This window comes from Rutidosis leptorrhynchoides, chromosome 7 (assembly GCF_046630445.1).
Source record: "Rutidosis leptorrhynchoides isolate AG116_Rl617_1_P2 chromosome 7, CSIRO_AGI_Rlap_v1, whole genome shotgun sequence".
Classification (NCBI taxonomy): domain Eukaryota; kingdom Viridiplantae; phylum Streptophyta; class Magnoliopsida; order Asterales; family Asteraceae; genus Rutidosis; species Rutidosis leptorrhynchoides.
In genome coordinates, this window is record NC_092339.1 from 301,688,951 (window position 1) to 301,710,764 (window position 21,814).

At 33.9% G+C, this 21,814-nt stretch overlaps 1 protein-coding gene across 1 annotated transcript; it reads left to right on the forward strand.

Annotated features, from left to right (window-relative positions):
* Window positions 1-16,159: 16,159 nt before the first annotated feature.
* Window positions 16,160-17,871, forward strand: LOC139858061 (tetrahydroberberine oxidase-like). The gene has a single exon (XM_071846910.1). It carries the CDS (start codon window positions 16,160-16,162, stop codon window positions 17,753-17,755), a length of 1,596 nt encoding a protein of 531 aa, XP_071703011.1. The 3' UTR covers window positions 17,756-17,871.
* The last annotated feature ends 3,943 nt before the right edge of the window (window positions 17,872-21,814 follow it).

Sequence of the window (21,814 nt, forward strand, 5' to 3'; positions counted from 1 at the left end):
CATGCTTTTAATTATGGTCTATAACGTGTCGGACGCAATTACTATCCTTTGTAGGAGCAATAGTAAAGCTCACCCTTATAATTTTCTGGTCTGGCACAAGGTCCTGTCTTTGACCATGCTATGCAACCACCGTTCTTATGGTTGACACCCGATTTGGTTCAGGTGACCTAATGAATTCTAGGTGAATTTCTAGGATTTTACGTTCAAGGGTAATGAACGCATTGAAAATGGGTTTTCAGAAAACAAATCGGTTTGTAATTTTGATCAAAATATTTTCTCGTTCAAGCTCGAGTTTAGATATCATCGAATTCCATGAGTTTGTAATTCTCAATATTTAAGGTCAATCTCTAGGATTGAGTAATATCAGGCTTAAAAGCTGATTTTTGATCTTTTAAGGAGATTATCCTTTCTGGGGGTCTGATTCATTAGTCTTATCCAGCTAATTTGCACGGCGTCCTCCCCATTTTACAAGACAGATCCTCTCATGGTTAGGATAAGTCTGACCACTTGGCGACCCTGTTTGATGTTGAGGTCCGTGGATTTCCTGCTGATTTTAGTGATGACTTTTCTAGATTTTTCGTCAACCTACAGCTGGTCTGGACGACAACTTCATGACCTAAATCAAGAAGCGCGTTTCTTTTTCGGAAGACTTTACTTCCTTTAAGTGATGAAATTGATTCATCGTGTAGATCCATCTTTCTTACAGTAAATCGGGTAAAACTGTTTAGTTTAGTCCAAAGCAAAAGTATCTTCAATTATTTGTTACAGAAATATGTGACATATGTTTAAAATAACTAGGTAAATTTTCCCATACTTGGCTTTTATTTTCTTTTATTTACCTTTTTATTGTCCTCTATTCCATTTTAAATGAATTTTAACATTTTGGTTTGTTTCTCAATTTATGTCCTTTCCGAGGTAACAATAATTTCGGTGTTAACACCTAGTTTTATCGTTCATAAATATGTATAAACATGATTTTGAGTTCATTTAATTGAAAATTTTGAAAAATTTTACTAGAAGTGGGTAGTCAGTATATAAGACTAGGGCTGTTCTTTATTATCAGAGAGCACTAGATTCTAATACAACTACTACGTTACTAGTATTTTTGATGATAACCAAGTGTTTAAGTTAAAAATTTTAAAAATCCGAAAGAATTTAACCCCTTCCCACACTTAAGATCTTGCAATGCCCTCATTTGCAAGAAATCAGTAACAATTTAAATTATTGAGGGTGATTAGCGTAGAAAAAAGATTAAATTTTACCAAAGTTTCCAAACATATTGGCGTTTGTTTGCTGAATGATAAATGGTGCATATCATTTTTTCATTCCGTCTGTTGGTACATCACATTTGTTTTTCGTTTTGTCAAAATTAATAGCTTTTGCTGAACTTAATGCCAGTCTTTGAAAATGCGCTGTTTTACCCTATTTTGTACATGAGATAAACTACAAACACATATATACATATTTTTGAAGTTGGGTTTTCACACCACATTCAAAAATTATTAAAATCTAATAAAGTTAGAAAATTATAAAAGCTATTATTATAATAAAATAAGAAATAAGAAATAAGAAAATTAAGAATTAGTAACATTACAATAAAATAAACAAAAATATAAAATTACGGATGAGGAGGATGGTTCCAGTATGGGTCCCAAGCGTATCCATAGATGCTGTAAAATGCTTGGGCCGGGTCATATGTAGGATATGGTGGTCGGCTCTCTAAAGTCCAAGGAGCAAATTCGGGCATAACGGTAGGAATGTAGTCTCTACCTACATGTGTACAATGACTTATGATTTGGCTTTGATGATACTGCCAATCTTGAAATGCTTTTTGTCTAGCCATTTCATACTCGTGTCGAGTCATAAAAATTTGCATTTCCGTCATTGGATTACCCCCTCCCGGTTGACCTTGCTGTTGATCTCTTTCAACTTGTGGATGCCTGCCATCATAACGTGCTGCCGCGTTGTTTCGTTTCTTTAAGACCTTAGCACCATGATAAACACGCAAATCTATTCTATCGCGGAGTTCTGGTTCTGCCATTAATATTCCCCCCGACTTCTATCCACACCGAGATATTCAGCAATTAAAGTAATAAATATACCACCTCCTATTATGCTACCACGCCTCATACCCCTAACCATAGTCAATAAATAATAACCCACACAAAAAGGTATACTTACAGCGCTATGTGAGTCTCGAATACACATGTGGTAAAACAAATCCTGTTCATTTACCTTTTCCTTATTCTTACCTCGTTGTGTAATCGAATTGGCTAAAAACCTATGGATTACTCTTAATTCAGCTCTATCAATATCAAGATAAGAGTATAATCCCCCCTGGAATCGGCGATGGCTAGTCATCCTACTCCATACGTCATTTGTATCAAAATTCTCATCCACCCTCCTACCATAAACTATTAACCTCTGGCAATCATAAAATGCTAGCTCCTCGGGCGTATATATACCTAAAGCCCGAGCCATGTCTAGTAAGGATATATGGCGCATCTCCCCTCCTAATAAAAATCTAATAAAACTACGATCGGTTAAAGTATCTACCCGATCATTTATTTCAATAGTACACAATAACTCTATACACCATTCTCTATATACAGGTCTACGCATGTTGAATAAATGTACCCAATCACTAAAAGTAGAATTACCATACATTTGAGTAATTCCTTGATAATAGTCTCCTCATTGTGATTTTATGAAAGATTTGATGAAAAATGGTGAGAAATCACGAATTTGGGCGACTTTTTTGTGTGTTTTTTCGCAGAAAAATGGGTGTGAGTGTGCAAACTGGTCTGTTTGACCAGTTATTTTTTTTTAGATTTTTGATGCTCCGCGAGTGCGGTGGTGGGAACCCACAAAGCACCGCGAGTCGCGGCGATATTTTTTTTTTTATAAAACCTTATAACTTTATAAAACATAAAATTAATTTAAAAATTAAAATTTTGTTTCTTTTTAGGATGAGGGCGTTTCGGATCGATGTCCTAGTCCGTCCCTCGACAAAAATTTTAAAATTTGTCATTTTTAAGCGCTGTTTTAAAAGCAAAGATTTTTGGGTTTTTTTTTAATGTTTTTGGCATACTTTAATTCAATAAGATTAAAAATAATGATAATAAAAGTTCTCGTCCCTACCTCGGGTAAAGCAATTTCGGTTCAACGACCTAGTCTTCAACTCACGACGAATTTTAAAAATCATATTTTTAACTTAGCGAAATAAAGTAAATTTTTATTTTTAAATTCACACCAAACTTAAATTTAAAATGCATAAAATTGAAAATTCATATTAATAATTAAAAATTCACACCAAACTTATATTATATTTTTGTTTTTATACATACAAACTTATATTAAAAATATTAAAATTTTTAAATATTTACAAACTTAAATATATTGATTTTAAAAAAAAATTCACAATATTAATTTAATATTTACATATTAATTTTAAAAACATGGTAAAAATAAAATTAAAAATCTTTTTGGCTTTTATCCCACTTTAATCAATCAAATATTATCAAAAATATGCGCCCCTTTTTTCGGTAAAGTAATTTCGGTTCAACGACCTAATTTAACTCATGACGAATTTTTGAAATATTTTGGGTTGATTGATTAAAGATATTTATACCTTAAGAATAAACGTTAAATTTCGCAGTGATGTAATAAATTTTTTTATGATATCAATAATTTCGGTCGCAAGACCTAATTTTATTGAATACCAATTTAATACTTTATTGCGAACAAATTAGCGTTTATTATCAAAAGGTTAAAAATAAAAATAAAAATAAAAACTGTACAGACTTACCTGTGAGATAGTATTCTTAGTGATATGCTCTAGCCCACTCATAAGATAGTCGGACTAATTGATTTTCCATGGCTACATAGGCGTAACCTCGAGCATTTAACGTTTTTTCTTCTAAACATATGAACGGTCCATCTCTGCATAGAGTAACAAATTCGGTATTCGAATAGGTTTGATTATTTGAACATTTACCTTCGTGTGACCATTTTCCGCATTTGTGACATCTTTCAAGGTGTCGTGATCTCCTTTTTGCTGCGGATTTTGATTTTCCTTTACCAAATTGTAACTTATTATCTTCGCATCTGGATTCTTTTCTTACTCCATCCAATTTACCTCTGATTAATGATACTATTTCACTTGGAAATGTGTCATTATTACGTTTAGTGATCAAAGCGTGTAGCATTAGACCATGGTTTAATTCACAGGAAGTCTTCATCTCGTAAAACCTAAAAAAAATAAAAATTCAGAATGGGGGGAGAAGACTAGTTCTTTAGGGTCTGCTAGGGAAAGACCATTCGGGTTCCATTTTCGAGAACTACACGAAAACAGAAAATCTAACTCTAACAGAAATACATATTATCCTTAAAAGACTTGATTCTCCCCATACTTAGTTAGCTGTGGTGTTGAAATTGTGATTAACTTCGTTGTCAACTTCCATCGGACTATCTATGTAATGTTTAACTCTGTGACCATTAACCTTAAATTCAATCCCATTTGAATTTATTAATTCTACTGTTCCGTATGGGAAAACTCTTTTGACTATGAATGGTCCAGACCATCTTGATTTCAATTTTCCAGGAAATAGCTTGAATCCTGAATTGAAAAGAAGAACTCTGTCTCCTTCTTTAAATTTTTTGGAACTTCTGATTCTTTTATCATGCCATTTCTTCGTTCTTTCCTTATAGATTAACGAATTTTTGTATGCTTCTTGTCTTAATTCTTCTAATTCATTTAGTTGACTTAATCGTAGACGTCCAGCTTCATGTAAATCAAGATTACATGTCTTCAAAGCCCAAAATGCTTTGTATTCAATTTCTAGTGGAAGATGACATGCTTTTCCGTAAACGAGTTTAAAAGGTGTGGTTCCAATTGGAGTTTTGTAGGCTGTTCTAAAAGCCCAGAGTGCATCCTCCAATTTAATGGACCATTCCTTCGGATTTGATCCTACGGTTTTCTCTAGAATACGTTTTAACGCTCGGTTGGTATTTTCAACTTGTCCACTTGTCTGTGGATGATAAGTAGTGGAGATTTTATGAGTTACTCCATATCTTTTAAGAACTTTCTCAAGTTGATTATTATAGAAATGAGTTCCCCGATCACTTATTAAAGCTTTCGGTGTTCCAAACCTAGCAAAAAGGCGTTTTAAAAAGTTGACTACAACTCGTGCATCGTTAGTTGGGAGAGCTTGTGCTTCCGCCCATTTAGATACATAATCAATGGCTACGAGAATATAGAGATTATTATGAGATTTTGGAAATGGACCCATAAAGTCAATACCCTAAATGTCAAATACTTCACATACTTGAATGACATTTTGTGGCATTTCATCACGTTGACTTATTTTTCTGGCCCTTTGACAAGCATCACATGATTTGCAAAGAAGGTGTGCGTCTTTGTAAATTGTAGGCCAATAGAATCCAGCATCGTAAACTTTTCTTGCTGTTAGTTGAGGCCCATAATGCCCTCCTGTTGGTCCTGTGTGACAATGGTTTAAGATTTTACTAGCTTCATCTCCGAATACACATCGGCGTATTATTCCATCTAGACAACTTTTAAACAAATGTGATCTTCCCAGAAATAGTATTTTATATCATTAAAGAATTTCTTTCGTTTTTGGTACGACAATCCTTTTTCAAGGAATCCACATACTAAGTAGTTTGCATAGTCTGCAAACCATGGAATTTCATTATAATCTATCTTCAATAGATATTCATCAGGAAAGTTGTCTTGTATGGCCGATTCATTTAGAACTTCTAATTCGGGATTTTCAAGACGAGAAAGATGATCAGCGGCGAGATTTTCTGCTCCCTTTTTATCTCGGATTTCAATATCAAACTCTTGTAAGAGTAAGATCTAACGGATTAATCGTGGTTTAGCATCTTGTTTCGAAAATAGGTATCTAAGAGCAGAATGGTCGGTATAGACCACCGTTTTAGCTAGAACGAGATATGAACAAAATTTGTCAAAAGCAAAGACAATAGCAAGGAGTTCTTTTTCAGTAGTTGTGTAATTTGTTTGTGCTCCTTGTAACGTCTTACTAGCATAATATATAGGTTGAAATCATTTTTCAATCCTTTGTCCTAAAATGGCTCCCATTGCAAAATCACTTGCATCGCACATTAGTTCAAACGGTAGATTCCAATTTGGAGTTATCATGATTGGCGCATTAGTGAGTTTCTCTTTAAGAATATTAAAAGATTTGATACATTAATCTGAAAAGATGAATGGAGCATCCTTTTCTAGGAGTTTATTCATAGGAGTGGCAATTTTAGAAAAATCTTTTATGAAACGTCGGTAAAAACCGGCATGCCCTAGAAAAATCCTAACTCCTCTAACATTGGTAGGATGTGGAAGTTTAGCAATTACATCTACTTTAACTCTATCCACTTCTATTCCTTCCTTTGAAATTTTATGACCAAGAACGATGCCTTCTTTAACCATGAAATGGCATTTCTCGCAATTAAGAACTAGATTTGATTGTTCACATCTAATAAGCATTCGTTCAAGATTAACTAAACAAGATTCAAAAGTATCACCGAAGACTGAAAAGTCATCCATGAAAACTTCCATGCATTCTTCTATCATGTCGTGAAAAATGGCCATCATACACCTTTGAAAGGTTGCAGGGGCGTTGCAAAGTCCAAATGGCATGCGTTTGTAAGCAAAAGTACCATAAGGGCATGTGAATGTGGTTTTCTCTTGGTCTTCGGGTGCTATTGGAATTTGAAAGTATCCGGAAAAACCATCAAGAAAACAATAGTAACTATTTCCGGCTAATCTTTCCAACATTTGATCAATAAAAGGTAAGGGAAAGTGATCTTTTCTGGTGACGTCATTTAATTTTCTATAATCAATACATACACGCCATCTTGTTACAGTCCTAGTAGGAATAAGCTCATTTTTCTCATTTGTGATGACAGTCATGCCACCCTTCTTAGGCACGCATTGAACTGGGCTTACCCATGGACTATCAGAAATTGGATAAATTAAACCTGCATCTAGCAGTTTAATAATTTCTTTCTTAACAACATCTTGCATATTAGGATTTAGTCTTCGTTGGCGTTGCACATACGTTTTATGACCTTCTTCCATAAGGATTAGGACTTATTCCTTTAATATCATGAATCTTTCATGCAATAGCTGGTTTATGAGCTTTTAACACAGAAATGAGTTGAGATTTTTCATTTTCAGTAAGAGAAGACGATATTATTACATGTAATTCAGATTCACCATGTAAATAAGCGTATTCCAAATGGTTTGGAAGTGGCTTTAACTCTAATTTTGGCGGTTCTTCTATCGATGATTTATATCGATATCAGTCTTCTTCTTTTAGCATTTGAATTTCTTCTGTTGTTGGTTCATATCCATTAGCCATAAGTGTAGCTAACATTTCAGTTTCATCAATTGGTTCAGTACCTTCTCCTAAAGAACATTCTCCTGTTCCTTGTAATTCTGGAAATTCTTCTATCAATTCTGCATGTGATTCTATAGTTTGAATATAATAACATGTATCATCCGCAGATTGTGGTTGTTGCATTGCTCTATCAACTGAAAAGGTAACACTCTTGTCCTCTATACTTAGGGTTAGTTTCTTACCAAACACATCTATCATTGCTTTAGCCGTGTTTAAAAATGGTCTTCCTAATATGAGAGGAACTTGAGAATCTTCTTCCATGTCCAGAACAACAAAATCTACTGGAAATACTAAAGTACCAACTTTAACTAGCATGTTCTCCATTATCCCTCTAGGATATTTTACTGATCTATCGGCTAGTTGTATGCTTATTCTTGTTGGTTTCAATTCTCCAAGGTCTAGTTTAGTGTATAGTGAATACGGCATTAAATTTATACTAGCACCTAACTCTGCCAATGCTTCTATTGAACTAAGACTACCCAGAAAACATGGAATTGTGAAACTTCCTGGATCAGATAGTTTTTCTGGTATCTTATTCAACAGCACTGCTGAACAATTAGCATTCATAGTAACAGCCGAGAGTTCTTCCATTTTCTTTCTATTTGAGATTAGATCTTTCAGATATTTAGCATATCTAGGCATTCCTGAAATCACATCAATGAAAGGAAGATTTACATTTATCTATTTAAACATATCCAAGAATTTGGATTGCTCGGCTTCAAGTCTCTCCTTTCTCATTTTACTCGGGTAAGGAAGTGGTGGTTGGTATGGTTTAACATAAGGTTTTGCCTTAACTGTGTTATCTTCATTAACTTTTTTAACTACCGGTTCTTTTTCCTTATCTTGTTCAGGTTGTGGTTCTTGTGGAGTAGGAATAGCTTCATCAGAAATTACAGGTATTTCAGGTGGTTTAAGTGTAATACCACTTCTTGTGGTAATGGCTTTAGCTGTTTCATTTCGGGGGTTAGCATTTGTATCACTAGGTAAACTTTCCGGTTTTCTTTCACCTATTAACCTTGCTAGGTTACTTACTTCTTGTTCCAGATTTTGAATAGAAGCTTGTTGATTTCTAAATGCTTGAGCATTTTGTTCATTTGTTTGTTTCTGAGATGTGAAAAATTGCGTTTGAGATTCAACTAGCTTTGTCATCATATCTTCTAAATTCAGATTTTTATCATCGGTTTGTGGTGGTTTGTTTTGAAAATTAGGTCTTTGCTGATTGTAAGTATTATTGGATACTTGTTGATTACTAGGACCTTGTTAGTTGTTGTATGGAACATTTCGATTATAATTCTGGTTTTGGTTGTAAATTGGTCTTGGCGGTTGATAATTATTCTGATAATTATTTCCAGGCCTTTGGTTTATGTATGAAACATTCTCTCTTTGTTCCATTGTTAGTTCAATACTGAGACAATCTTTTGTCAAATGTGGTCCTCCACACTGCTCACAACTAATTTGTATTGAGTGAATATCCTTAGTCATCTTTTCCATTCGTCTCTCGACAGCATCTATCTTTGCAGAAATGGAATCTAAGTCATGGCTAGAATCGGCTCTAGCTGCTTTAGATGATCTAACGATATCTTTTTCTTGGTGCCACTCATGTGAGTGGGAAGCAGTGTTATCAATAATCTTATAAGCATCAGTTTCTGTTTTCTTCATAATAGAACCACCAGCTGCTATGTCTATGTCTTTCCTTGTAGTGATGTCGCATCCTTGGTAGAATATTTGTACTATTTGACAGGTGTCTAAACCATGTTGCGGACATCCTCTTAATAACTTTCCAAATTTGGTCCATGCCTCATATAGAGTTTTATTTAGCTTCTGTGTGAACGTAACAATTTCTCCTTGAAGTCTCACAGCTTTGGATGCCGGAAAGAATTGTTTAAGAAAATTTTCAACTAAAACGTCCCATGTATCAATCGCCCCTTCAGGTAACGATTCCAACCAATCTTTGGCTTCTCCTTTTAAAGTCCAGGGAAATAACATGAGATATATCTGTTCATCCTCCACTTCTCTTATTTTAAATAGAGTGCAGATCCTATTAAAGGTACGAAGATGTTCATTTGGATCTTCCTTCAGCGCACCACTAAATTGGCATTGATTAGTTACCATGTGTAGAATTTGTCCTTTGATTTCATAATCTGGCGCATTAATGTCCGGATGAGTAATTGCGTGACCTTGGCCAGTGCGTTTAGCTCTCATTCGGTCTTCCATACTTAAAGGTTCCAGATTTTCCATGATTGAATTTGTTGAATCTGAATCACTAGAGGATTCTGATTTAATGGTTCGTTCCTCAACAATCTCTGTTTGAATGATTGGTGGTTCCGGAGGAAAAATTATTGGTTCAGGATCTCGAAATCGTCCCTGAATATTCTCCGGATTCTCAATTGTGAGGTCGGGTTCAAAAAATGGATTATCGGAAATTTGAATTTGAGTACTTGGTCGACTGGATGACGATTCTAAAGAAAAATCGACGGCGACAATATTTGCTAGATGTCTTGATCGAGTTACAGGTGGTGAACGTACAAAAGGTGGTGAACGTTTTGCTCGGTGCATTCACTGAATATCCTATTAGTTTTTTAAAAAGAAAGAAAAATTATATAAGTTATCCAATTAATAGACTTTTCTGATTTTGCCCACGTTTCGAATAGCCAAAAGATGCAGCAGAGGGGCAGGATTCGTTTGGTCTCAATATAATTGAGTACTGTTTGGCTCCAATAACCCGGTCCACGTACAAATCCAACTATTACTACGAACCAGAAAATTTTGATGTCTATCAATTTAACCACTTAAAACAATTTTTGTTTTGAAATTTAAAGAAATATTAGATAAGAAATAGAGAAAATTCTAAGTCCTAAAAACTATAATGGCGAGAAATAAGAGAGAAAAAGAGCGCGTCGAAAAACGTCGAAAAATAAAAGATTGAAAAAATAATAGGCGTCGAAAAATAAAAATAAGAAAGTAGCGCGTCGAAACTTATAAAGGAACTAAAAACTAAGAATTAGAAGTTGCGTCTAAAAATATTAAAGCTTACAAGGAATTCTATATCCCAAATGGCAATATCTTAAAAAGGTACTAAAAACTTAGAACAGCGTCGCAAAATTCTAAAGCACCTAAATCTTAGTCTAAAGAAAAAGCACGTAAGGGATTTTACGGCAAAGCCTAAAAATCTAGAAATAAAAATAACTATGGCAAATACTATGATTTAAAACTAAATACGAGCGAAAAATACAAATATTATGCTAAAACGAATAAAAAAAAGTACAAAATATAAAAATATACTTAAAGTTGTAAAAAGTACAATTTTTATAAAAATATTATTTTTATATTATTTATTTAATAAAACTATTAATTTTATAAATTAATTAAACTAATTATAACTTAATAATACAAATTAAATAAATAACTAAACTAATTAATTAAATAAAACCCTAAAAACTAAATAATTAAATTAATTAAACCCTAATTTCGTATTAATTGCAGTCCTAGGTTGACCTGTCAGATTGACCTCCGCGAGTGCGGTTAGGTCCAGTTCAAAAGCTCCGCGAGTCGCGGAGGGTCAAATTTAGGCTGAAAAGGGGTTCGTTTTTGCACAGTTTCAGTTTTTTTTTATTTTTATTTTTTTTATGTTTTTCTGTTTTATCAAATATATATAAAATATAAATATAACTAAATATTTTTATAAAACAATAAAATACTTATTTTTAAACTTAAAAATAAAAATACTTTTTTTTAAACTTTATATATTTTTTTAACAAACTCTTTTTGTATTTTTGTATTTTTATATTTTTATATTTTAAAAAAAACTTATATTTTTATACGAAGGACTTAATAAAAACTTTTACAAAATTATATTATTATTATTATTTTTATTATATCATTAGCGTTGAGCTTTCGGCGTTTAAGTTCCCCGGCAGCGGCGCCAAAAATTACTTGATGTTATGCGAGGTGTATATGAAATAGCTTTATTTTTACTAGGAAATACTATTAAATACGATACAATTTTACACAAGATATTTATTTATTTATAGAATGGATATACCAAAACCTTGCTACAACACTTATAGGCAGTGTACCTAATCGTACAGTAGTGTAGTTTTTAGTAAGTCCGGTTCGTTCAAAAGGGAATCTTTTAAACAAAGCTTAACGCTATATTAGTTTTAATTTATAAAAATACAAATATATATAAGTAATATTATTATTATAAAGGGCGGTTTTTACCGTTTAATGACCGGTTTGTCGATTTTTAAAACTTTAGTCGCAGTTAAAACCTAATGTAAAATATTAAATAAATAAAAGACTTAATTTAAAGCGTAAAATAAATAACGATAATGAAATTGCAATAAATAAAAGTGCGATGAAATAAAATTGCGATAATTAAAAAGTGCGATAATTAAAAGTGCAATTAAATACAATGACAATAAATAAAAGTGCGATAATTAGAAGTGCAATTAAATATGAAAATAAAGGAATTATGCATATTTAAACTTCCGTAATCATGATGTTTGACGTGTTGATTTTAGTTTATTCCCATGGGTTAATTGTTCTTTGTCCTGGATTATTTAATATATCCGTCTGGTTTTGTCCATAACAGTCCATCAGTCATAAATATAAAGTGCGAGTGTCCTCGTCAAATTATCCTTATACCCGAAGTCAAATATTCCAACTAATTGGGGACTTAAACTGTAACAAGGTTTTAATACTTTGTTTAATAATTACACCAGGATATCGACTGCGTGTAATCCAAGGTTTTAATACTTTGTTAACAATTACTCCAAATGTCCTTGTACATAATTTCACCCTTGTTTTAATAAATCTATTAACTAGTAATCCATTCCCGTGTCCGGTTAAATGAACGATTATTCGTACATATAAATATCCCGCCCATCGTGTCCGATTGAGTGTATATGGTTATTTATAGGGACGTCCAATTGTAAATCTTTATAATAAAATTAACAAACTATCATTTAGTTAAACAAGTATAAAGCCCATTAATAGCCCATAGTCTAATTTCCACAAGTGTCGTTCTTTTATCCAAACCCCAATTATGGTGCAAAGCCCAATTACTCAATTTTAGTATTTAGCCCAACATCATGATTACTTCGTTTTAAATAAACATAATAATAACTTAGCTACGAGACATTAAATTAAAAAGGTTGAACATAACTTACAATGATTAAAAATAGCGTAGCGTTACACGGACAGAATTTCGACTTACACCCTTACAATATTCGCTAACATACCCTTATTATTAGAAATTAAAATTAAAATTAAAATTAAAATATAAATATATATATATATATATATATATATATATCTTACGTATGAATGAAGAATAAAAAGATGTGTAAATTTCGGCCGAATGCTCGGCCTTTTATAGGCCCACGTAATACTATTTGACCTTCGCGAGTGCGGAGGTTTTTGCCTTTATAAGCTCCGCGAGTGCAGAGCTGTGGATTCCAGCTCACACAAGCTTGGCTCCTAGCTTGCCGACGGTTTTATAATATAATATAATATATATATTAATTTTAAGAATTAATTATATATTATATTATATTCATGTGCATAGTTGACTTGTAATTTTTAGTCCGTTGCGTCGAGCATTGAGAGTTGACTTTGGTCCCGGTTCCGGATTTTCGAACGTCTTTGCGTATAATTTAATATCTTGTACTTTGCGTTTCGCATCTTGTACTCTTGTAATTTTGAGACGTTTCTCATCAATAATTGGAGCCACTTTGATTGTATTTTGTACTTTTGAGCTTTTTGGTCGTTTGCGTCTTCAATTCGTCGAATCTGTCTTTTGTCTTCACCTTTTATTATTTAAACGAATATCACTTGTAAATAGAACAATTGCAACTAAAAGCTTGTCTTTCTTGAGGGATAATGCTATGAAATATATGTTCGTTTTTAGCATTATCATCCCACAAGCTCGATAACTTCCGTCGGTTATCAAACTCAAACCGAGTTTCCAACACCCTCAAAGATCCTAGAAAGCTCAAGTTCTGGGACTTACACGATTATCTGTTCCTCTTCCATCACCTAAAAACTTCTAATTGATCACCTTGGAAGAAGAACCTCTCCTTTTTGTTAAATCATCAACCAAGAACCGAGCAACCGTCTAACGTGTTTTATCCAAAACTCTTCGACAACCATTTTCCTTAGTGACTAGAAACTCTAATCTGCCCACATATTCCATAACCCCTGGAATATTGACCAAACACCATTGGTCATCCCGTTTCCAAACCCCGCAAGCAATAAACTCCCCTGATACTCCCACTATCGATTTCAACTCGATGCATCTCGTTCGATACCACAACCACTCTAACCCGAGAGAAAAACACTCTCCTGAGCTTCCGTAACAAACCCATATCTCTGAAAACACAGCTCTTACTGTTCAAAGTTTTCCAAGACAAAACCCACTCGTGCTCGCGTCATAAAACCCGAAAAAGTTCACCCTAAAAACTACCAAGATTCAAAAAATCGTATATCAAGATCCAATGGCCAGTTCAAGCTCAGATTTTTACCACGTGTAGATCAGTGTGTCTAATATTCACAACCAAAAAATCAAGTTGATCCAACTGTTAACGAACCCGCTACAAATTTTCTTCTGCTGCAGCTCTTGAAACTCTGAATTTGATAGTTCAATCATTCTTTCGCACGGGATAGCGAAGAACAAGAAATCAGATTCGCTACCCGGGTCTGCCGAAATATCTCTCCGCAATGAAACCATCGACCCGACCTCTGACTCCGTAACCCTTCGTAAAAAAATCACCATCATGATGCAATCAGCGTCCCGATTACAAAATAACTTTCAAGAACTGTCACACGAATCTTGTGTGATCAACTCTCCCGGATACATAGACATATTCATGAGTTCATTGCGACCTGCTAAGTCACCTGGTCTCGATACACGTTGCAAGATAAAACCCTAGAACGTCGTTTTTCAAAAAAAAAAAATGAAAAATATTGGCAGAAGCTATCTCGCTAACGCGAGCTTCTTCCCTTTGTTCATCTTGCGATCGCGAATCGAACATCATCAGCAATTCGTTTTTTTCTTCTTCTTGCTTCCAATTCACCATCGTGCCCATAAAACCGATCCTAAGCTCTGATACCATTTGTTAGGAATTCAGAAGGCCCCAACAAGATAAGTGATTTAAACCAATCACTTACCCACGAACGACAAACGAATAATAAAGAATAAATAAATAAAGATAAACGAGACGAGATTTAACGTGATTATATCTCAACTCCTAAATACGGAGAAGAGTTTACTCCACGGGTACAAACCAGATATTTTTCACTATTTTTTTCGTGCATATTGTTATGGGTTACATGGGGCCCCATTTATAGGCAAATACAAACAAGGAAACAACTTAGGGACAAGAAAGAACATTCTGGCCGACCTAGCTCTTGTTAATGATTTTAGTGTTATCAACGATCATTTTAGGTAATTGGTATTTACTATAAAGCAAATGCTTATCGAATTATGCTAAATGAGGAGTTTGGAGAGTGCGGAGTGCACGCTCGTTCGGGTTAGTTCGATAAGGTCTTTGAAATTACATCATTTGATGGAAAGGTAACCATGAATGGCGATGTCATTTTGTGAAAAGTGATGTTATTTTCTAAAAGAAGTGAATGAAGAAGTTGCATCTTTTCATTGAAAGGTTACATATTTTCATTGAAGCGTTACATCCTTTCGTCGCACCCTTTCACCTATTATATATAAGGGAATTTGCTTTCATTTTAACATATACAAAAAATCATATTCTCACTAATACTATAATTTGATCTCTTCTTGCATAGAATCAAATTGCATTTTTGTCTTATCCCAATTAAGATTTCGTGTAACCCGAGGCAAGTAGGGTCGAAATACTTAATTAGGAACGTGTTTCACGATTCAAAAATCAATCCGGGATTATCAATTCACAACACTTATTTCTAACAGCGATCGTCAGGGGCGAAACTATTTGGGGGCATGGTGGGGCGCCCACCCCATTAGATTTGCAATTTTCAGTGTAAAATTTTTGGGTTTTTCAACTTTGCCCTAGGTGAATTTTTTTTTGCCCCAAAACCTACATATTTTGCTCCAAAACCTTCAAATTTTTGCCCAAAATTCTTCAACTTTTGGCCAAAAACCTTCAAATTTTGCCCAAAAACCTCCATAATTTGCCTAAACAACCTCAATTTTTCCCCTAAAAACTCCATATTTTGCCCAAAAAAATTACTACGGTCTTCAATTTTTTTTGCCCACAGTAAAAAAAAATCATAGTTCGGCGATCACGAAACTCTCTTCTTTGTTTTTTTGCGTTCGCGAGCTCCACTCTCCCAGCTCCATATCCTTTGTTTATTTCTTCTTCGCACTCAAGAGATGGATACGGTGTAGCCGTGTAGGATGTGGAATTCTTCAATTGTGGAATAAGTCAATCCAGTAAATCAACTCTTCAGATGACTTACAATTCCCTCTATATCTATAAAATCTCACTTGTAGACCACGTTGAAAAGAATCTATAAAATCTCATTTAATTTTCATTTGACTTTCAGAAAAAAATAAAAAAAAGTCATCTCTGAATTTTAAATTTTGTTGGCAACAAAATACTTTTAACTCATTATTACTTATTTTAATTAATAATAATCACATCCTAACATGTAAACTGGGTCTATAAATGCAAATACGACATTGGCTATCAGTTCAAATTTGAAATTCACAAATATAAAACACGATGAAATCTCAACTAATACTTTCAGTTTTAACTCTTTGTTTATGTGTAACATTATCAATATCCTTTCATAATCATGTTACACCAAGTTCTCAAGATTTCATAAATTGCCTTGAATCCAAATCAAATAATGTTCATAACATCTCTCAACTCATATTCACCCCTAACAATGTATCTTTCCTACCAATATGGCAAGTTAGAGTTAACAACCACAGATTCAACAAATCATCAACTCCGAAACCATCGGTCATTGTTACTCCGATCGATGATGCTCAGATCGAAGCAACACTATTATGCAGCAAGAAATACGGGTATGAGATGAGGATTAGAAGCGGAGGCCATGACTATGAGGGAGTCTCGTCTACCGCTGATGTTCCGTTTGTGATGCTCGATCTAGCCAGAATGAGGTCTATAAATGTGGACGTTGCAAAAAGGACCGCATGGGCTGAAGCTGGCACTACACTTGGTGAAGTGTACTATGCTATATCTCAAAAGACCAACAAGTTGTATTTCGCAGGTGGAATTTGTCCCACGGTGGGTGTTGGCGGGTATATGGGTGGTGGTGGCTATGGATACCTGATGAGGAAATATGGTCTAGCTGCAGATAATGTTGTTGATGTTCGGTTCATGGATGTCAATGGAAATATTTTAAATAGAAAGTCTATGGGCGAAGATCTGTTTTGGGCAATTCGTGGTGGTGGATCTGCAAGTTTTGGAATCGTTCTTGCATGGAAGCTTAACTTGGTTCCGGTGCCTGAATTAGTGACTGTGTTTTTAGTGAACATAACTTTGGAACAAGGTGCCACAGAGATTTTTTATAAGTATCAACACGTTATACCGAATATCGATGAAAATTTGTCCATCAGAGTTCAAATGTCTTGCGAAGATATCGTCAACACTAACAAGAGAACCATACGAATGTTATTTTATGGACTTTATCAAGGCTCAATGAACACATTACTTTCTTTGTTAGACGAAAAGTACCCCGAGCTTAATGTCACACGAGAAATATGCCAAGAGGTTACAATGGTCCAGTCAACCCTTTTTTTCCAAGGTTATCCAATCGACACCCCACTAGAGGGTCTTGCTAACCGAACTATCGGTTTTAGGCTCAATGGACAAAACAAATTAGATTACGTACGCACCCCAATCCCTATAAGTGGCCTCAAACAAATCTGGAGACAGATGTTTAACAGTGTAGGATCAGCAGTGACCATGCAACCTTTTGGGGGGAAAATGAATGAGTACTCGGAGACATCACTTCCTTTTCCTCATAGAGCTGGAGTGTTGTACCAATTTCACCAAGTGGTTCGGTTTCGTGACCAAACCTCAGACACGACACCAGTATCGCTTCAGCGTGTCAGTTGGCTACGAAACTTTAGCAAGTATATAACACCTTATGTGTCGAAGAACCCGAGGGAGGCGTATTATAACTACATTGACTTTGATTTGGGAGTTGGAAGTGCTACTTATGAAGAAGCAAGTGTGTGGGGAAATAGATACTGGAAGGAAGACAACTTTAAAAAGTTGATTCGTATCAAAGCTAAAGTTGACCCAAACAATTTTTTTAACCACCCCCAAAGTATACCGGTTTTCTAGTTCATCATATTAATGTATGCATTATTGATGAATGAACAAATAATAGTAACCTAAATGGTTAATCTTTAATCTCGAGTTCTTATTTTGGATGATTACATAATATAGTTAGATGTTAAAATAATACAGTAATTTATTGTGCAACTCTAGAAATTAATAGTAAATTTACATTAAGTTTATTTTCAAGAGAAACATGTCAATGTTAATTAATATGCGTAGATAATCCTTAATTACTTTATTAGAGTACATGTTGTAAAGGTGCTCCGCAATATCTTCGACTTAGTGTACATGGAAGAACTTTGAGTCTTTTAGCACTCATTTCAACGTCGAGAGAGATTGATGTTTAAAATTTAATCCGTCAATAAATATCCGCTAGTTCACGTGTTTAAAAAGTTTAACACGTGTAGTTCATGGATGTCCAGTGTTTATATTTAAACGTTAATAATTTTTGTTTGAATGATGCCAGCTAACAACTTAAATGTGATTACAGCTAGAATCAAGTAAAATCGCGAGTTCATAAGTCTATACTTATTCAGCAGATGACTCAAATACAGAACAAGTCAAAATTACATATGTCGTTGAAATCAAACCCATAATGTTCGATTTGTGTTCTAATCGCAGGTCGACTATAAAATTGGTCTTCGAGTCAAAACGTGAAAAAGAAATATATACTGCTCTGCGGCTCGAGCTGCGGTCCAACCACGGGTCAACTGCAGTGGCCCTATTACAATTACATTTGCAAACATCACTTCAAAATGGGTGTGATTGACTAGGTGTGATTAATCTCTTTATAAATTGACTAGGTGTGATTAATCTCTTTATAAATTCATTATTACTCTCATTTGGAAGGTATTGTTAGAAAATATGTGAATATGATGAGTCAAAGAAGTTTTAGCTAAGTATTTTGAGTCTGAAAAATTAGAGTCTGTACAATTAGAGTCTGGAAGATTGAAGAACACAGACTCTGCTCAACAAGTAACACATATTCTACTAATGCTGATAAGTGATAAAGACTATATCAAATACACGTGAAATCCTTGAAGATAAGAATGAAGAGATTCCATTAAAGCGAATATCTCTGATTTCTAGGAAAAGATTATTGAAGAGATTTGATATTATCTAGTTTCCTTATATTTTCCATAGTTTGTTATAGAATAGATCTTTGAAGATTTGTGAAGCGTGTTTCTCAAAACTATAAATAGGGAACTTGTAATTCATTTCAAATCGCCAATTCAATAATAATAATCTTCTCAAATTGTTCATTCTTTTATGTGTTGTTTATAATTGAATAGTTCAATTGATTCTGCACTTTATAACTTTATTGTTATTATGTTCAATTGATCTCTTGAAAAGTTCTAGGTTGCTTAATTGTGGACCAACAACTGGTATCAGAGCGGTTAAAGATATAAATTCTCAATTGATATTTTTAAACGATCTAAGAATACCTAGAACAAGAAAACACACTAAAACATCTGTCATCATGTCTAATTCTATTACTGCTCCTGTTATAGCTGGAAAAGGTGTACCTATCTTTGATGGTACTGATTTTACAACCTGAAAACTAAAGTTACTTTGGTATCTTGGTTTCATTCATGATGAAATGGAAAGAGTTCTAACTGAAGGACCAATTATTCCTGGGAAATTGACTGATGAGGTAAGTAATGCTGATGGTACTGTTGTTAAACCTGCTTAGTTTACTCAAACTCCAAGAGCTCAGTGGACAGACCAAGATGCTATTCTATATCGGTTAGATAGCAAAATCAGAAGCATTATTGGTAATGCTATTTATGTACCTATCTTGAGAAAGGTAGGGCATGCTAAAATAGCAAAGGCTATGTGGGATATTTTGTTGAATGATTTTGAAGGGGTCGATGTGGTTAAACTCAAAAGAAAAAGAATTTTGTAAGGTTGTATGAAAACTTTACTGCTGAACCAATCATTTTTTGATCTTCATTCAAGATTTCAAGTCTTGATTAATGATTTAGAAGGTGCTGGAGTGGTTAAGACACAGGCTGAATTGTGTCAAAAGTTTGTTGATGCACTTCCAGAGACATTTGAATCTATCATTACATCAATGGTAGTAAGTGAAAATTTGGATAATTATGATCTAAGTGGTTTGTTTGGAAACCTCACTAACTTTGAGGAAACCAAGTTAAAGAAGAAGATAAATGCCAAAAAGATAACCAAAGATCCAGATGCTGCACTAGTTGTAGCAACCAAAAGAAATAAAGAACTACTAAAGCTGAGTCTGAGAAGGAGAGTGATGAAACTTCAGAAGATGAAGAGGTTCAAATGATAGAAGAACAAATGCCTCTTTTTAATCAAAGAATTGAAAAGAAAAGTTTGGACCTAGAAAAGGAAAAGAGACCTTTGATCCCAAGAAGGGTACTTGTTTCAAGTGTGGAAAGGTTGGTCATATTACTGATGAGTGTAAGTCAAAGGTTGAGACTAGTTCAGACTCTGGTAAGTATTTGTAAAAAACAAAGAAGTACAAGCAGTAAGATAACTTGAAGAAGGAAGGTGTGAAACCAGTGGTGAAGAAGGCTGAAAAGTCTCTTTACACAGAAACTTGGGATGATGAAGATTCATCATCTGATGAAGAGGAAAATAAGTGTTTGATGGCCGTTGTTGAACATGAGAAGACATCTAGTCAGTTTGAGGCCGATTTGATGAGAAACTTAATAATCATTCAAATAGTGATAAATCAACTGCTTATAAGCTATAAAATTTTGTTCACTATGTTGATAATGAAAAAAATAAGCATGTTTCAGTATTTGTTGAATGATTTTAAGTCAAGTCTTGAAGAAAACAAAAGATTAAAATCAAAACTTAACAACCTCAAGGCTGTAGTTAGAGAAAAAGAATTACACATAAGTGAAACAGATCAATGCAGAATTGAACTAGCAGCTTACAAAACCAGTTTCAACAAAGAGGTTATAAGATCTGATAATGAAAAAAGGAAAGTTAGGCAAAGAGCAGACAAGTATGAAAAGATTTGTAAATCTTTGAGTGTTTCATCTAAGAAAAATTCAGATGTTATTGCAAGGAAAATACCTGCAGATATTAGGGCAGTGCTACGTGTAGGCTTTGATCTTAAGGATGATGTCGGAATAGAAAAAGAAAAGGATCCCGATAGATTTAAGCCTATAATTTTACCTAACACCTTTATTCTGATTGATGGTGATAAACAATTCTTAATATAACGACCCTCAAATTTCCAACATTTATATATCCTTTCATCATTTATTTTGCCCAAACAATATAATTAAACATAACAATTTAACTTTAATCAATAATTGTTAAGCGTTAAGAATTATAAAACTTAATAATGAACTTTGTGTAATAAACGACGAGTTAATAAAAGACGAAAATAATAATCTAATTAATTTTTGTGAACAAAATATAATACTATAAAACTTGTAGCCTTTAAACAATTAAATTAAAACATTTAATGAGCTATTTAAGCTAATCTAAAGTACAAGGTTTAAAACGAAAAAGTTTCAAACCCTCCCTTGAAAACCCTAGCCGAATTATTTAATAAAAAAGAGGGCAAAATGACTTTTCTACCCTCCTAAAATTTTGCTACTTTTACCACCACCCTAAACCCTAACTTTTGCTTCAAGTATTCCCCTTTAAACCCTAATTCTAGAATCCTCCAATCTCTCCTATAAATAGGGACTTAGGCTAGAGCTATTCTTGTACCAAATCATTCTCACAATTCTCTCTCAAATTTCTCTCTCCCTCTCTCCTAATTTCGGCCAAGAAAACCGAAAACCACCACCCCATCTTCAAGATCTTTAAGTGATCTTTAATAAATCTTCAAGTTATTCATCGTGTTCTTCGTGTTCTTCGAAGATCTTCAAAGGTGTTCTTCAAATCTTCAAGGTTTTGATCTTCATCTTCAAGTGTTCATCAACTTTTCTTGTTAATCTTCATAGATCTTCATCAAGGTAAAAACCCTAGATCCAAAACTCTTAAAGTTTACTTTCAATTCATGTTATATTCATAATCATATTCATAATAGATCATATACATATATATTGTTCATGTAAAAAAAAGATA

What these genes read in the sequence shown, in the direction of transcription:
- LOC139858061 (XM_071846910.1), top strand. Translation starts at nt 16,160, where the DNA reads ATGAAATCTCAACTAATACTTTCAGTTTTAACTCTTTGTTTATGTGTA.